Source organism: Ahaetulla prasina, chromosome 1 (assembly GCF_028640845.1).
Source record: "Ahaetulla prasina isolate Xishuangbanna chromosome 1, ASM2864084v1, whole genome shotgun sequence".
NCBI lineage: Eukaryota > Metazoa > Chordata > Lepidosauria > Squamata > Colubridae > Ahaetulla > Ahaetulla prasina.
In genome coordinates, this window is record NC_080539.1 from 332,930,166 (window position 1) to 332,949,166 (window position 19,001).

General features: G+C 36.1%; 1 protein-coding gene across 2 annotated transcripts in view; it reads right to left on the reverse strand.

Moving 5' to 3' along the window:
* Positions 1–6,752: 6,752 nt before the first annotated feature.
* DICER1 (dicer 1, ribonuclease III) overlaps positions 6,753–19,001 on the reverse strand; it is a 41,272-nt gene continuing 29,023 nt past the window's right edge. Inside the window, exons 20-26 of one of the 2 annotated variants that reach the window (XM_058162623.1) lie at positions 18,132–18,909; positions 15,721–15,876; positions 10,227–11,106; positions 9,831–10,099; positions 9,066–9,228; positions 8,907–8,982; positions 6,753–8,019 (exon numbers count right to left, since the gene is read on the reverse strand). In XM_058162623.1, the coding sequence (XP_058018606.1) occupies positions 7,854–8,019; positions 8,907–8,982; positions 9,066–9,228; positions 9,831–10,099; positions 10,227–11,106; positions 15,721–15,876; positions 18,132–18,909 (2,488 nt within the window). In that variant the 3' untranslated portion in view covers positions 6,753–7,853. The remainder of the gene's footprint in view (positions 8,020–8,906; positions 8,983–9,065; positions 9,229–9,830; positions 10,100–10,226; positions 11,107–15,720; positions 15,877–18,131; positions 18,910–19,001) is intronic. The other variant, XM_058162624.1, reaches the window with a different exon arrangement.

Here is a 19,001-nt window from a genome sequence, read left to right on the forward strand (position 1 = left end):
TGCTTAAAAGTCTGTGCTGACCAATTGGCCCCCATCTTCACCCATATTTTCAATAAATCACTAGAGATATGCTATGTTCCTTCTTGCTTCAAACGCTCTACCATCATCCCAGTGCTGAAGAAGCCCACCATCAAGGAACTGAATGACTACAGACCAATTGCTTTAACATCTGTAGTCATGAAAACCTTTGAAAGGCTAGTGCTTTCCTACTTGAAAACCATCACAGACCCCTTGCAATTTGCATACTGAGCAAATAGATCAACAGATGATGCTGATAATATGGCTCTGCACTACATCCTACAACACCTTGAGTCTCCAAAGACCTATACAAGGATCCTCTTTGTAGACTTTAGTTCAGCATTCAATACCATCATTCCAGACACTCTTCTAACTAAGCTAAACCAGCTACAGGTACCGGAACAGACTTGTAAGTGGATCACAAGCTTCCTAACAAACAGGAAGCAGCAGGTGAAGCTAAGCAAGATCACATCAGATACCTGTACAATTAGCACAGGGGTCCCCCAAGGCTGTGTGCTCTCCCCACTTCTCTTCTCTCTGTATACCAATGACTGCATCTCCAACAATCCATCTGTTAAACTACTGAAGTTCGCAGATGACACAAGAGTGATTGGTCTCATTCGAGACAATGATGAATCCGCATATAGATGAGAGGTCGAACGACTAGCCTTGTGGTGCGACCGAAACAATCTGGAACTGAACACACTCAAAACCGTAGAAATGGTGGTAGACTTTAGGAGAAACCCTTCCATACTTCCACCTCTCACAATACTAGACAACACAGCATCAACAGTAGAAACCTTTAAATTTCTAGGTTCTATCATATCGCAAGATCTAAAATGGACAGCTAACATCCAAAAAAAAATATATCAAAAAAGGACAACAAAGAATGTTCTTTCTGCGCCAACTCAGTAAGCTCAAACTGCCCAAGGAGCTGCTGATCCAGTTCTACAGAGGAATTACTGAGTCTGTCATTTGCACCTCTATAACTGCCTGGTTTGGTTCTGCAACCCAACAAGAAAGACAGACTTCAGAGGATAATTAGAACTGCAGAAAAAATAATTGCTACCAACCTGCCTTCCATTGAGGACCTGTATACTGCACGAATCAAGAGGGCCGTGAAAATATTTACAGATCCCTCACATCCAGGACATAAACTATTTCAACTCCTACCCTCAAAACGACGCTATAGAGCACTGCACACCAGAACAACTAGACACAAGAACAGTTTTTTCCCGAAGGCCATCACTCTGCTAAACAATTAATTCCCTCAACACTGTCAAACTATTTACTAAATCTGCTATTAATCTTCTCATCGTTCCCATCACCAAGCTCTTTCCACTTATGACTGTATGACTGTAACTTTGTTGCTGGTAATCCTTATGATTTATATTGATATTGATTGTTCCTGGTTGCTTATTTGTACCCTATGCTTATCATTAAGTGTTGTATCATGAAGTGTTAAATTGTACCCTATGACCATCATTTGTGTTGTAAATGTTATACCTTGATGAAGGTATCTTTTCTTTTATGTACACTGAGAACATATACACCAAGACAAATTCCTTGTGTGTCCAATCACACTTGGCCAATAAAAATTCTATTCTATTCTATTTTGTTTCCCTGCACATGACGAAACAGAAACTCATGAAAGAAAAAGATGTTACCTCTTTCCTTGCTGCCGGTGACGGGATGCCCCGCTTCCCATCGGCCAGCTGGTCTTTGGGTCTCTGCTGCGCATGCACGCATGTGCGCAAATGCACACATTCATGCATGTCAGTGAATGCGCATGTTCCATGTGCACACCTTTCAGTTTGGGTATGTGTGTGTGTGCAGTTGGAGCACTTGGTGCCTAAAAGATTTGCCATCACTGCTCTAGCTACCCTGACCCACCCTTCTCCGAGAATGAAATATTCTAGGAAATATTAAAAAGGGAGAATATTAGATTTCCCTGGATGAGAAATGGAGAAACATGGGTTTTTTTAGGTAGGAAGCAGACTCACTCTTAATAGCACCCATCCTCCTCAATAGCCCACAGCAGATGTCAGCACTTAGAGATAAAAAGATGGCTAAGTCTATTCATAAGCAAATATCTTCACCCAAGATCCAACAAAGGTAAAATTAGCCATCAGCCATAATAGAAATTGCCCCAAACCCTCATTACATCATCACCCAGCAAGATTCAACCAAGCTTGGGACTCAAGACAACCTAGTTACCCGTGTGGCCCCATGGGAGTCTGACAACCAATCAGAATGCATTTCTTTCACAGGAACAGGAAGTAAGTTCAAAGCCCAAGAGAGGGTATAAATATCTTCCTCTCTCTTCCATGTGCTTGATTGCCCAGGACCTCAAACCATGTGGTCCTGTCCACCATTAAACCATCTTTCCAAACAGCTTCTGTGTTTCCAGTCTTTCTCCCCACTTGGAACTGAACCCAGATGTATATTTCTTCCAAGTCATTCCTTAAATGGGGAGTAATTCTGATTACTATAGAAAGTAATTTTTTACAACTCTGCTTTGTGAGTTAAATTGAGGACAAACTTATTGCTGCTATGGAAATGGGATACTCTAGTATACAGATTAAGACATTGGACACTCAAGATTTTCATTGTAGTGAAGGACAGCTCATCTATCAGTTTTAAACTTTTAGTCACAAGTGATAATTTTTAGAGATCAAACAGTGTTGCACTATATTTAAATAGAAAGGTTTATGAAGAATTATCAGCTTGATTACCCTGCTTCCAAATCAAATTATTTATTAGCAGACAAATTCTGGGGTAAAATTAGGTTTAAGAACTTTGCTAGCTCAGGCTGAAGTCTTATCTATTCCAGGACTGCAGGTTAGCTTATCTTTATTCTTAGAATTCTATTCCTAAAATCTGAATTTCTGATGAGGTAAATGAAAGTGTCTCATGGAGAAGACTATTTTTGTGAGTGAACTATCTGTCTTACATTCTCATGATGATTTAGGAAGAAGACTTAGTTCCTGAATAGACAAGGATTTCATATACTATTCATTGTTCAAATGTATGTGTGAAATCAGAAACTTATTTGTGTATGCTAGTCACTTGAAGTAAAGGTAGTATGTTTAATGAACAATAATCCAATAATCCATTGCTGTGTTAAAAATAGAAAAAACACAAGAATGAACAGAACATAACTTTATTGGGGATAGATTCAGCTACAATTTTACAAAAAAAAAAAAAAATTAAAGGTAACTGTGATCCATAAGGTGCAGACTGCAAATTCCTGCAGCATGATTACAGTATGAATGAATTACATTTTATGTCCCTTAAGACAGCTGCAGCATGTGATGGGAATCTTTTATTGTCCATAAAATTATGTTATTCATTCTACTTGATTTTAACCATTTTCAAGTCAAACTGTTAACAGTTTAAAAGCCTGCAATTTTCAACTTTTTTTCTAACTTCTGTTTCTCCATATAACTTCCTTTTGTAGTAAACCAGTTACATGAATGACATCAGTTTAAACAGTCTATGGTTATCCAAACTATAAAACACAAACAAGTAGAGGGAACCTATAAGCAGACTTGGAGACAAACAGATATACGTAGAATTATTCTTCAAATACATTGTGGCTACTGTTTTGTATTCTACACTAACCTCCTGGAGATCTGTTATCAGACTTCTGCTGGTGAATGCTGTTAGGTTACAGCTATGTTTTATAGCTGTAAATTATATATTTTTGAATAAAAATTATATAATTATCAAATTTTTCCTTACTGAACATGAAATTTGCCATCACTATGATTGATTCAACTTTGATTCAACCTTGTGTTCATTAGTCACATACAACTAATTCTACTATGTTCATTGAAGAATATAGAAGAATAGTGCATGACTTTAGTATGGTCAAGTAACTTCCAATTTGAAAAGGCCTTTACTATTACTTTATACCACTTATAGATATGGGCCTATTTAGAGCAGAACAGAACCAAGAGTTACACTGAGAAGCACTTTTATAAAAAGTTACCAGATCCTTTCACATCTGAAATGAAGGAGAAATGTAAGTGACCATCATGTAGACAAGTGAATTTACATCAAGGGGAGTAAATCAAAGTTAAATGTAACATTCAACCATTTTATCAAAAATTAAAATGTGGTATAAGAAATAAAAAATTAAGTGATATAGAGGGAAGCATTTAGCAAGATTCTGTTCATGCAAAAGTACTCCTTCCAACTCCTTTCTGTTGCAGCCTCCTGTAACCACCAAAATATATACTCCTATGGAGATGAGAAACTTCCAGAAACTATGGCATAAAGCATCACCAGCTGCAACTGAAAGAAATCTTATAAAATGCAGGAGGACATACTTGAGGCAGTATCTTCTAATCATACAAAGGGCTCCATGGAAATTTTTCACAAGTCAGTCATTTAAATGAAACAAATACACTAACATGCCATAGGAAACGAACAGAAAATGGCCTTTTTCATTTGTGTAAGTTAACTGACATACTGCAAACACCCTAGTGGTCTTATTCAAATTCAGTAAATCAAAACAGCAGCAAGCCCCAAACCATATTTTCTGTTTAAAGGGTATTTCTCCTTGAAATGAGGTAAAGCATGGTACCAAGTGCAATGATTACTTGTGCTACATGAACAGAATAGCACAAAACAAAGCCATAATAAAAATTAAAAAATGCAGCATAGTTAGGAGAACCATAAGCAAGACAGTTTAACATATAGGCAAACATCCGAAAATACATTTATGCCATTTAACCCCTCAGTTGTCTACATGACGAATCTGTGTTATACGATTTGAAGACAGGTTTGCAACAGTCCCTTTCATCTCATGCTTGCGGTGTATAAAAAAATATCGGTCCTAATTTTCAAATTTAGGTTTCAAAAATACCCCCAAATACCCAAATGTATTTTCTAGGAAAGGAAAAACAGTTGTACAAGATCAAAATTTTGAGTGTGGGTTTTGTGTTATATTTGTGCATTCTAATAATTGAACTAAATGACAGAACAGAGACATTGCAGTACTGTACACAGACACGCAGAGCAGCAGGACCCAGATTTATAATTGGTCTCTACTCAGTAATTTCAATTACATGGCTTGTTGCATTGTGGAGGCACTGAATAGCTTTAGATTAGGGAATTTAATTATCAGACTTCAATTGCCATCATGTAATACCCTATTCTTTGAAATTATTCAAGTATGAAATGTGTTTATTGAATATATTTGGATTGTATTTTGGGTATGGCATTTTACAAAACCGCACAAGTTTATATATGTGATTGGGATAATACATGTTATTTTTTTAAAAAACTGTATGAATATTTTTAAAGGCTTATCTGGAAAAAAACAGGAAAAAGGTTCCTGGAAAAAACCATTTTAGTAACAATTCTTTACTAGTGTTATGTTTACTTTCAGCCACAATGGTGAACTTAACAATATTTATTTTAAAATCATCTTTACAGTGTTATTGTTCCATAAAGAGATCTTATATGAACCCCTTCATTGAAAGGGGAAATATGATATATGGATATGGATATAACCAGCTAGAGAGTCAGAGGCTGTGGGGGAAGAATTAAGTCTTGTTTCAATGCCAGAGCATATATCCATAATCCAAAATACAGTCTCGGTCTCTCTCTCTCTCTCTCTCTCTGCGGAGGGGGAGAGAGGGGGAACAGAGAGATAGAGAAGGGGAGGGAGAGGGAGGGAGGGAGGGAGGTAGAGAGAGAGATATTTTTAATTCTTTTTGAACAAAATCAATGGTAACTATTCGTACTGAAATGAAGAACAGACTATTTTAAATTTGAAAAAACCCTGCTTCTTCATCTGTCTGAAATGGTTGTGCTGTACGTATACTACAACTTGTATGAACTTCCATGCATTTTATTCTCATTGAATTACGCTGCACACAAATATTATTTTGATTCATTATTATGAATTTAAACAAGATATCCGTCACTCAAAATTAAATCCTGAAATTTAACTTAATTTTTTTTCTCACTAAGTTATGATTCTATTCTTCACAAAGATAACCCAGATGTTTCTCCTCTTTACAGTTTGAATGAATATGGTTGTGTGGAAAGGGGTATGTGTGTCTTTAAACGTGGAGGATAGGATTATCTGTAATTTAGCACTTAAAATAGTGTCAAGAGTAAATCACGGTGCTGGAAAACATTAAAAACTCTGCTCAGTTCTCTCAAACTTCAAGCATAATTAACAGGGGTAAAATTGCAGCAAACCTCTATTGATATTGGTGGGAGTGCAAGATGACCCACAGCTTTTTATAAAGGTAAATTAAGAGGTATTATAGTTACAGTGCAAAAATTAAAATTTCAAGCATAATACATACACATAGCACCAAAAACAAACAAACAAAAAACGATGCATGCAAAAAAGGAGAAAAAAGACATAAAAAGAACAAAGAACTGAGGTATTTAAGTGAAGGGTGCCTACAAATGTATAAAGAAATTGAGGCATAGCCTAACAATTTACAATTTCATATCAACTTAAACAACAATAATAAGCTAGTCACTCTACATTAAAGAACCTAAGTCACAGATGTATCAAAAGTATGGCAGTTTCTCTCACACAACAACTTCCATGGCATTTTAACAGCACAGCTTTGGTAGGTGAAATATGCATGCAACTCTGAAAAGTACAGTAAGAATTATGTGGAAATTGCTTTTAAAGGTGTAAAGGTGCTCTATTTGTTAAATAGGTATCCAATAAAAAAACTGCAGCATATTTTAGGAGCGATATGTCAAAGGTTCTTATTTCTTTTTAAAAAAAGCAACAGTTCACACTGTGCAATTATCATTACTAAGTTCCAGTAAACCATGGCAGTAATCCACCAAGAAAATCTCCTGCATAAGCCCCTTGAAGTGAAAGGAAGTTCTACAAGAGTAATGGACACTGCTCAGTCTAGACTCTTGGTTTCTTAACAATGTAAATTAAGAAGAAACATTTCCTTTGCAATATCAAATAAACTCTGTACTAATAATTTCCTTTGAAATGTTAAAAATAACCTCACTACGTATATATGAATACAATTCTATTACTTGCGTAATAAGTTAAGTCACAGCTAAACTAACAAGTACTGTAAATACAGAGATTTATCATTGCAAAATGCATTCTAAAAGTGGAGGGAATATAATACAGTTTGTTCCAAAGAGATAAAAAAACTGAAAATTTTCTAATTTTGAGGGTGTATGTATTTTTAAGGCAAGAACCTTTAATGCAAGACTATGTGGCATCAATTTAAAATTCTATTGAATGCAAGACATTTCAATTAAAAACCTGTCCATAACAAATAAGTGCAATAATGATTGGGAATGCCATCTTAATGCAAAGATGACATGGAAAGAACAAGGACAATACTGGCACACTTATTTTTACACCATATTATCCAGTACAGTTTATAACTGCTTTGTAACTGGCACTAGTGCACAGATTAAAGGAATTTCAAGATATATCCATATTTCTAGATAGAAGTAGAGATACAGATATTTATCTCACAAGAGACATGGCTCCCTGGCCTTTAAGCTAAGCAAAGCAAACCTGTACTGTAGTGGAAAAGTAAACCAAAGGACCTGACAATTGATTTGAACATTTGCTAAATATTAAAGCACTCTTGTGATTAAACAAAGCAGAAGTGAGGAAAGGAGACAAGATTGTGTTTGCGCAAAAAAAAACCAACCCTTATAACTACAATTAGTTCCAAAATTATGTATACATGTTAATGTTGTTAACTACTTTATTATCAACTTTAATTACTGTCTTCAGTTTTTTCCTCTCAACACATATATATATTTTAAAATTTTCTCTTTATGGTATATTTGTTTTTTAAGAAGATGTCTCAGCTATTCGGAACCTGAGGTTGATTTGCTTTGAGGCTTCGTAGAGCTCTTCTTGCTGCTGCTGATTTGGCAATCCGATAGCTTCTTCCAACACCTTTGAACTTCCCCTTTCCTACAACTTCCACAGTTACTCTAACCTTTCCATCATAAGTTCTTTCGGCAGGACTACATGAGTAGAAATTAGAACAAAAACAAAAAATCAAATTACAATGAAAATAGTAAACATGAAATTAATTCCAAAGAATAGCAGTAGAAGAATAACAATACCAGGAGTTCAACTCAAGAGAATATTTAACAGTCCTGGTAAATACAGATATATCTATTCAGTCTTAGCAAAAATATGATAACTGTAGGAGATGATCTGGCAGAGCTTGAAGGCAGGGTCCAACATGTAATTGGTTTGGAGTTGCTATGCTCCCACAAGATACCAAAAGCCGCCCCCCCCCATGAATTCTGTTGACTTTTATCTAGCACTAGTTTGCTAGTTTGATCATTAGTAGAGCATAGTCTTGTGTATAGCTAGCATGTAATTTAGAAGGCCAGACCCTAAAGATGAAATGCAAATACTTTGGCCACCTAATGAGAAGCAAGGACTCACTGGAGAAGAACCTAATGTTGGGAACGATTGAGGACAAAAGAAGAAGGGTGGTGACTGGATGGTGAATGTGGTGGCTAGATGGAGAATGTGGTGGCTGGATGGAGTCACTGAAGCAGTAGGTATGAGCTTAAATGGACTCAGGGGGATGATAAGAGGACAGGAAGTCCTGTAGGAACATTGTCCAAGGGGTTGTGATGGGTCAGATACGACTTTGCGACTAAGAACAACAAAATACATTTTGGACTTTGAACTCAACTTCTGTTTCTGGTTATTTGCACCTGACAATAACCAAGTAAAATCATGGACCATATATGTAATTGTTAGTTAGTTATAATATAAACTGTTATCTGATACATAGGAAAAAACTCACGTTAACCCCCCCACTCTCTCTCATACAAATCAGCATAAAATTATTATATGGGTTTAAATAGATATGGAAGATGGGAATTCTTACCTAAATTTGGCTGTCTCTGGCTCCATTTCCAACAGCTCTCTTACTGGCGAACGGGGCACATTTGCAGAGAATTTTTCTATAATAAAATATATAGAAAATTGTAATCTTCCTGATCAAAATAATAAGCAGAATCTTTTTTTCTGAAAACAATTACATTACCTATTAATGGCCTCATCATTGGATAGTACACTTGCCAAACCATTTCCAGAGACATTTCACTATCCATGTAAATTGCACCAGCAAGGGACTCAAATATATCTCCCATAGCCTTTGGTACTTCTATATCTTCTTCTTTTTCTTCATCTTCTTCAGATCTTCGGAGCTAAAAGTCATCAGAAAGAGTTCCCCAATAGTTTATATTAAAAACACAAGTGGATTGTATCCTAGTTTGTTTGACTGTAATAAAACTGGTTTACTTGGCTACTTGCACAGAAGTAGGGAGTTCTGTGGGAACAAGAGTTTTGGCAGTGGCACTACCAGCATCATTACTAAGAAAACTGCTAGGTGAGACACGTTAAGATAGGAAGCAGAAGCAGCAGCAGCAGTGGAGAAGGAAAGCAAATATTTTAGCAAATTTGCCTTCTTCTCATGGGTAGAATCCAAGCCTCAGAGTTCTCATGCCTTGTACTAAAGAGAGTAGCTTTCTGTTGCCTGGGAAGTGAAATTTCTGTTTTATTTTTTACAAGGGGTTATTTGTAGCCATATGCATACAAGTGAAATATTATCTGTTTTTATGATCTGTGGATTTATGTATGATTTATTTGAACACATATTCATGTAATTTGTAAATATATATTACAAATGGCACCTTTGAATTACAGAAGGTTATCTATTCCATTGTTGCTATTTTACATGTCCTATGCACGAATCCATATATTTTAAATGATACTCAACATTAAAATTACTAGCATTTTTGCTACTAACCTCAGAATCCATTCCTTGCATTTCATTCTTTTCCATTTGAAACTGTACAAAATCATCAATAACATGAAACAGCTCAGGAGAAACAGCTTTGAAATATTTGTGGTAGTCATATTTTACAGCCAGTGAGGCAAAGATGGTGTTATTAACAAGAGCCGATCTCAGGTCTGTTAGGACTCCTGGTGAATGCTGTCGTGGGTCTTCGTAAAGGTGCTTAGTTATGAGGTAGTCCAAAATTGCATCTCCCAGAAATTCTAACCGCTGGTAACAATCTTGATAAATAAGGATTGAGGGATAAGAGAATTATATAACAATAAAATACAATTAACACCTCTCGCAAATGATTTCCATTCTTTCAAGTACACAAGCTTAGAGAAAAGGAAATATTTTGTGACTCACCAGTAATGGTGTTGTAATGATACGAGGCATGAGTAAATGCCTGAAGTAGATAAGCCTTGTTCTTAAAACTGTAGTTAATCTTTTTCTCGAAGTTTTCAAAGCCTGATATAAGATGATTTAAAGTTGTCTCAGCATCTGGATGATCAAACATACATCTTGGAGGAATCTTTAAACAGCCGTATACCAAGTCTTTATAGTGAGAAGATTCTTGATTAGCTAAAGAGACAGAAATGCAGTTTGCTGAAGAATGCTTCTGTTGGCTATTAAAATGGTCTCTGTAAGAGTACAGAACATTGTCCCACTCGGTTTTTTTAATAACTGGAAGCACTTTCAGACCCAATGAACAAAGGAAAAGCTGGGCAGCTCTTTCCCCACAGCTGGTCAGATAACATCCCAAAAGGGCTTCTACACAGTCTGCAATGCTTTTGTCAGCAATGCATTGTTCTGTATGCAAATCATATGAGATAGATTGTTTTCCAGCATCAATACCACAGTTTTCCTCTGATGGATTCCAGAAACCTACAACAAAATCATCCTCTTCAACAGCTTTGCTAGGATCTAAGTAGCACATTGCATCCCATGAGCTATAGTCAAAATCATCAAAATCTGATGAAAATTGAACATTAGTCAAAGATGATTTTTTGGGTGCTTTCCATTCGTAACTGCTATCAGCAGGTGAAAACGGAGACAGTGATATTTTCTTCACAAATGCTCCAGAACCCATTAACATATTGTCAATAAATTTGATATGCTCCTGATCATATTCCAAAAAGTCATCTTCAAACTCAGTTTCTTCCTTGGGTACTCGCCACATTAAGTCATCGTCATCGTCGTCATCATCATAATCATGTTTTCCATTAGACAGTAAGCCCTCTTTTGTCTAAAAGTAGAAAAAAAAACCCTTCATGTTAAAAATTTTGCAATAATTTTGTAACTTCATGTAAAATAGCTATAGATAAAATTTAAATGCATTAAATGTGTTGTCAATCAATAGAAATATTCTTGGGCAGTGGTTCTGATTCCTCTAAGAAGGTAGGTCTTGGAAGAAACATTTCTCCCACATAATCTTGCTGCACGGTTTGCTGTTAAGTTCCATAATTTTATCCATGTTTTTAAAATCTAAAATATCCTGGGTATTTTGATTTGGGAATCATTAGGGTATAAGCTATGCTCATTTTTGTCCCATTTCTAATTCCCAACTTTGGGGAAGAATAACTCTAAACTGATGAGAGTTTTAGCTGGATGAAGATAAAGACAAGAAAAAAAGTACTATACAGGTAGTCCTTGACTTACAACCACAATTTTGAGCCCAAAATTTATGTTGCTAAGTGAGAAATTTGTTAAGTGAATTTTGCCTCATTTTACGACCTTTCTTGCCACATTTAAGTGAATCACTGTAGCTGTGAAATTAGTAACACAGTTGTTAAATGAATTGACTTTCCTACTGATTTTGCTTGTCAGAAGGTCAAAAAAGGGGATCACATGACTCCTGGACATTGAAACGGTCATAAACATGAGTCAGCTGTCAAGCATCCAAATGTAAATTACATGACCATGGGGATGCTGCAATTGTCATAAGTGTGAAAAATGGTCATAAGTCACTCGTCTCAGTGCCATTGTAACTTCAAACAGTCACTAAATGAACTGTTGTAAGTCGCAGACTACCTGTATATCAAAACATCTAATTATCGAACTGGACTCCTACAAGTTATTTACACTCCCTAAATTCTAAGATGGCAACCTTTTCAGATACCATCACAAGATCCCAGAAGGAGATATGGGTACAAAATAAATAAATAAAAATGGTTAAAAATATTTGAGATTTCTATGTTCTTGCAAATATGCAAAAATATTTCATCAGACTTTGGTAATTCAAATGTTTTAAGAGTTAATTAAGTAATTTTCAGTATGCTTTAATAGCTACAGACACAAAAAGGGCATAGTATATGTGGTCTGTGGTGCTATCTACCTAAAGAAGGCCAAAAAATGATTTGAGGGCAATAGTAACAAACTCCACATTCATGGTTTTGGATTTGGAAATTTACAGAGAAAGAAGACTTCAGTTTGTTTTTGCTGGGCTATATTTTTCATTCTATGACTGGTACCTCATAGAAATTGAAATTACCTTCAAAAGAAACTGTTGGTTTCTTTTCTCTATTTTCTCTCCCCCCACAATAAAGGAAACTTTGTATATCATCCAAGATAAAAAATGAGGAATTCAAACAGAGGATATAACATACATTTTTCTTGTCCTTTTCCTAACTAGCTTTGAAAAGATTTAGCTTGCAATCCAGTACTACCCTGTACCAGATAAGACCTTATCTGCTCAGCTGGAGGCTCTATCAATGCATCTATGAATACAACTCTGTACCTACAGTGCTCCACTGTCATTTTCCATCCACAATTTTAGGTAATGAAAACTTATGAGGAAGCTGAAAATTTACAATTCTTAAAAAAAACTACAGCTAGTTACCATTATGAATTTGTGATTTTAGATTTTATTTCCCTTAAAATAAAGTACAAAGCAGTCATTGATTTGTCTAATTCCCTTTTAACGCCTAGCATAGTATTATAGTCTGAGGAAGCATTTCTTTTATACAACCGCAAGTCTTCTACATTCAACTTAATTGGATTTTTTTCTACTCCAGACTAATAAAAATGAAGTCCTCTTAATTTTAACTAAAAATCCTTGAATACAATCTCACAGAAGGTTAATAATTTTGATTCTCTTTATTCATTTTTGTCAGCTGTACAATATCAATTATGTGGTGTGGTAACCAAAACTGTTCACAAGTATGGACCATGGTCTAGAAATGCTGAAGTATCAGCAGCGTGACTTTCTACTCTTTCCAAAATTATTACCAGAAACCTTACAATATGCTAAATAAAATGAATAACCAAAAATATAAAAGTGTATAATTTTGCACATTTACATTGTTCATATGAAGGCATTTATTTGGTTTAAAAAGTTCTGGACTTCTATATTTTTTACTCAACTTAAATAATTAGGTATCAGCAGCTAACTTTGTCTTTTAAATTCACTTAATATTAATTCCTTTTTTAAAAATTGGTCACAATATAGTTTTTGGGGCATTCTGCTGCTTTCAAAATTTTATTAGGGTAATTATCCATTGATGCTTTCAGGCTAGTCAATAATGCTGCTAGCAAATTCATTTTTAATTACTTCCCTTTTTTGTATAAATTTAGGCAATCCTTTAAATATTTTATGGTACAAGAATATTACTTTGTAATATTTTTATTGTGCCCTCTAGTGGTTTTGTAGTCAAAGTATAAATCTCAGAAAATAGATATGCAGAAAACAATTCCTTCTAATCAATCTCATCACTTTTTAATGGACAAATACTAATTATAAACATAAAAGACCACTGTGTTCTGTTGTAATTATTGCAGAGAAATTCAAGGAAAAGTAAGTACAACAGTATCATTTGGTTTTAGTCCACTGAGAAGTCTGGCAATAAAGCTTTCTGGCAAACAATATTCTTTATTATACCGTAAAGCAATTCACAGTAATACAAGAATCCAGAACTTGGTCTAAAATAATCTGCATCAAAGAGCTATAAATAAGCATTTTAAGATTCCATTACATTTATTTTTACAACAAATATCCCTAGAAAGCAAGGGAAATATTAGTTCAAAGTTGTGATTTTAGACATTCAGATTCTGTAAGGCAATATAACAACCTGTGGTTAAATAGTAAACTATCAGAAAACTTAAGATACAGTTCTATTCTGGAATAGTAAAAACAGAATCTTTATTACAATAACACTGAATTATTTTCTTAAATTACAGCTTCAGCTGCAAACTCAGTAATTTGGGATTCGATATTAAAGAACTTTAGGACTAAAAGGACATCTGATTCCAATACTATCAAATATATTAATTTTCCTTGCATTTGGATATTCCATAAGAAAGGAAATACTACCTTAAAATTTGCAGAAATATAATACAGAATGAAATAGATCTTCAAGAAAAAGCATTTTGTCACAAAACAAAACAAAACGATACTGAGAAGAGCTAAAAATTAGCATCATAAAAGCCAACCTGTATTTCTTATGCTAACTCTGATCCTTGTTTTTTGGGACACTTCATGATAAAATAAGGAGTCATAAATTCCTTTTTACATTTTTATATAGGTAGATTGATAGAAACAAAAATTGTTACACAAGACACTGCACTGATATCAACAGTATAATTTTTATATGTATAAATCCACCTCAGAAATGACTGAATGAAAACACATACACAAAAAATGATTAAGAAGTCTGATATAATGCAGATGAGAAGATGATATTATTTTAGGTTATCTGCTCATAAATATTTTTGAAACATTATAGATGAACAATTAAATATAATGGTTAGGAAAAAAATAAATTATGTTTAAGACATTTAAGCTACCGGTATCTGAAATGAACTGCTCAGATTTTTTAAAATTTGCATATGGTTCAGACAGATGTGGTTTTTTTCTTCAGGCATTGATAAAGCAAATTTGATTGTGTGAATATTGTGCCATGTTCAACTAGTTCTGCAATATAGAACTATTTTGTTCTATAGCCTGTAGTGTTTCTTTGAAACGTATTTTTATTCATTTATGACTCCAAAAACAGAGTACATCAAGGAAGTTTGTATTCAACACAGAAGGAAATAAATAAAAATCTCTGTATATCCAATAATTCTTTGGCTAATAGTTGAAAGCTGGAGATGTAAATAATTTTTTTCATAATGTTCTTTGAGATTATACAAACACTAAACATTATTTATCACAATTTATCTGTAATATAAGATGGGATGGCTAGGGAGAAGATAAATTTCCAGCAGTGTTTCAACTATAATTGGCAATCTTAAATTTAAAAAGCAAGGAACTTAAGCACTGTCTTGTTTATGGTGTGGGGGGGGGGAGGGCTTATCTTAAAATAAGATTCATATTCTTTCAGGTAAATAAGGTTTTAACACACAATTATAATTCTTGCATGAAGCAAATATTTGAAAATACTAATATGCATTCAAGTTGAGTTATTTCTGAAGAGAATATTTGCATTTTCATATAATATCACATAGAAATTAGTGGTCATGAGACCGAGGCTCCTAATTGCTATTTTGTGTCTGATTCAACTCTTCAAAAACAAACCGCATTATGTCTTTCATAAAAACTAAATAGGTGAAGCTTACACACCTTCAATACTGAATTATTGATTCCTCTATGCTTACAGGTAGAGGGAGGGAAAAAACTTTTCAAGATAGGGCAAAGGAATTTTTTCACCACAACTATTTTTGCTTATTTCCATTTTATTATTTAAAACATTTTCTTTCATAAGTCTTTCAATATGTTTCATCCTACTTTTATTACAGAAGCTGTTTTAAGAGAAATAAAAAAGTAGCAGGCAATATTTTATGGAAACTGTTATTTAAGGGCCTTTTTGTTTGGCTTGCAACAGCACATTTGTAACTGAGACATGTAATATTTCAAAGGACTTACCATTTCATCTTTTCCCCATTTGTCTGCATTGCTCTTGTCTTGGTTTACTATGTAACCAGGAGGAAGCCAGTTCACAGGAGGATCAAATATAGACACTACCATGCGACTAGGAAGCCCTTTCTTTTTTCCAAGACGATACAGGTTACAATTGCTGACCTTTGAGGGGGAAAAAAGTTTATCATAAACAAAAAATTCAAAAATTCAAAGCATGCTTTTACAAAGGTAGATAGGAAAATCTGCCTCTATTAAATTTGTAACTTTTGGAAACACAGCTGAAATCCATCAGATAAGCTCAGTATAGGTAAGACAAAGGCAAAGGTTCCCTTCGCATATACGTGCTAGTCGTTCCTGACTCTAGAGGGCGGTTCTCATCTCCATTTCTAAGCTGAAGAGCCAGCGCTGTCTGATGACAATTCCGTGGTCATGTGCCCGGCATGACTAAATGCCAAAGGCGCACGGAATGCTGTTACCTTCCCACCAGGTGGTCCCTATTTTTCTACTTGCATTTTTACATGCTTTCAAACTGCTAGGTTGGGAGAAGCTGGGGCAAGTAGCAGGAGCTCACTTCGTTGTTCTGTCCCCCTCAACCACAACCCAAAAGACATGCGAGCTGACTATATTTGCCAGCAATTTATTCCTACTATAGATATCAATTCTGGCAACGAACCTACAATTGCCTACCAAGTCCTCCTATCTCTTCAGTGCAACTGCGGTCCGTTGCTGGAGCAACCCAGAGTTCAGAAATAAACAGAAATCCAGAAGCCAACTCCTTAGTCTCGCAATAAAGCAGCCAAAGTTTCCAAAAGTCAGTTTTTATCCATCAGAAGCCCAATGACAGCTCCACCCACTTTTATACCCTGTGGGGTGTGGCTCCGTGACTCAGCACTCCCTGGCCCGGCCCCTCCCTTTCCTTTGCTGTGCACGTTTCCCTTGGTGTCCCTTGGCGTCGCTGCCTTGCATCTAGCCAAGATTGATCCTCCTCAGCTGGCTCTTGGGGCGTTGCCAGGGAGAAGGAGGGGTCGGGGAAAAGAGGCCGTGTCAGCTCCTCCTCCTCTACCTGGCCTGCCTCTGGAACCTGGAGCGGAGCCAGAGAGGAAGGTCCTGCAAAGGGAAGCCCTGTCGGCTCTTCCCCCTCACTCTCTGAGTCACTCTCTGCCAGGAAGCCAGGTTCGGGGCCCGCAGACACAACACGTTATGTGGCACTATGGATTTGAAATGCCGAACAGCCAACCTTTCTGATCGACAAGCTCTGCATCTTAGCCACTGAGCCACCACATCCCTCTTCAGTATAGGTAGCCCTCACTTAAGAACCCTAATTAGGACTGGAATTTCTGTGGCTAAGTGAAGCAGTTGTTAGATGAAACATTAAATGACCACACCACTTAGCAGCAGTAGTCCCTGTTGCAGTTGTTACAACCACGCCATCATTAGGTGAGGACCTCATGCTTCTTCTGCTCTGTGTAAACTCCGAGCTTTATCCTACTGCCTCCTCCCCAACTGGGTCCAGCAAGCCCCCTCCAGCATATGAAGCTCTGCCATCCTGCTATGCTTATGTCAACTTCAATTCTCCCCACCCTCTGATCTTCCCATCTCTGCCCTTTGGCCAACCCTGCCACTGCAGCGTTATAGATAGGGCAGGCTGCCAAATATTTGAATTTTGATCATGTGACCATGGGGCCACTGCAACTAATGTAACTTCAAGGATCAGTCATAACTACCATTTATTTAGCACCACATAACTTTGTCGTAACTTTGGTCATTGAACTAATGGTCATTAAGTGAGGAGTACCTGTACATTATAATACCATTGTTTCCAAAGTGACAAAAAGGCAAATAAAGCTAGTCTTCAGTTAGTCAAATTACTTCTGCGAGCACATACAACATACAGAGTACAGACCAAAGTCAGTACAGATAATCCTCACTTTCTGATCACAATTGGGACTGGCAATTCCTTCACTAAGTGATGAGGGCATTAAGTGAAACTTCATATGACTTCGCCAGAGTTATGGCATGTCTGCTACAGTTATTAAACAAATCACTGTATTTTCTTAAGCGCAACATCTTGTGACTGTGACTTGCGACTTCCTGCCAGCTTGTCCACTGCTTGTCAGAAGCAGCTGTGAAGGTCGCATATGACGATCCCATGACAGTAAGAAGCTGTGATTGGCACAATATGTGCCGGTAACAAAGCGACTGAATCACAAACATGCAATTAAAAGAACACTGTGATGGTCACAAGTTTGAGGACTGGTTGTAGATCTATTTTTCCAGCACTGTTGTAACTTTCAGTGGTCAGTGAACAAGGCAGTGGGAACTATGTGTACATACTCCAACAACACTGCTACATGTCACTGGATTTGCTGGTACACAAACCCAAACTCAGAGTTGAAAATCATGGATACACTACTCACTTTTTTGCTTCTCATATATGACAGGCGTCCCTCATGAGCATCAGGATAAGTGCAAAACAAGTATGTAGTGATGGCATGTTTTAAAAATGAATCACCAAGCATTTCAAGCCGTTCCAGATTAAATCCATCACTAGCATTTGAAAGAGTCAATGCCTGAAGAATGAGACCAGGGTTTGGACCAAGGGTTCTTGAGGAATAACCACTGGAAGAGCTTGTTACAGAATCCATACTTTCTTCTGAAGGCTTGCAACCTTCTGAAGCACTGGTGCTCACTGCCATTTTGGGACAATCATCTGAGGTAGATTTGTTAGCATTTCCATCAAGGTATTTATTACTCAGAGTACATTCATTGCTGAACTTGAGCTGGTTCTCATTGTTGTATAAATTTTGAATAGGATACGAGGTAGTTGATTGTACAGGTATTTCTTGCCTGCAGTAATTTAGCTGATTTTCTTGGCAAATCTCTCTGTTAGGTATGTCACAATTGCCGTTGGCAAGTTTTTTATTGTAAGAAACACCGTTAGTTGTTGCCAGTTCTACTGAGACATCCTTTTGGAGTTTGCTGGGTGACTCTATCAATGCTCTGTAGTTCACAGACATTTGGTCATGCTTATCTGTGGAGGGGGTTTTAATAGCACCTTGATGTGCAGCATTTTCAGGGATTATAATTGCACTGTGCTTACAATAATTTTCATTCTCTTCTAGAGAGGAATTAGGAGCAGAGATGAAGGATTTGCTATCAATCGATTTTTTCCATCCAAAGTCCAGGTTAGGATATCTGAAAAATAAATTATGTAATTAAAAAATGTCTAATCAATACAAATACAGAAGGCTTAGTCTATAATGCTGATACTTGATTTTCAATATATC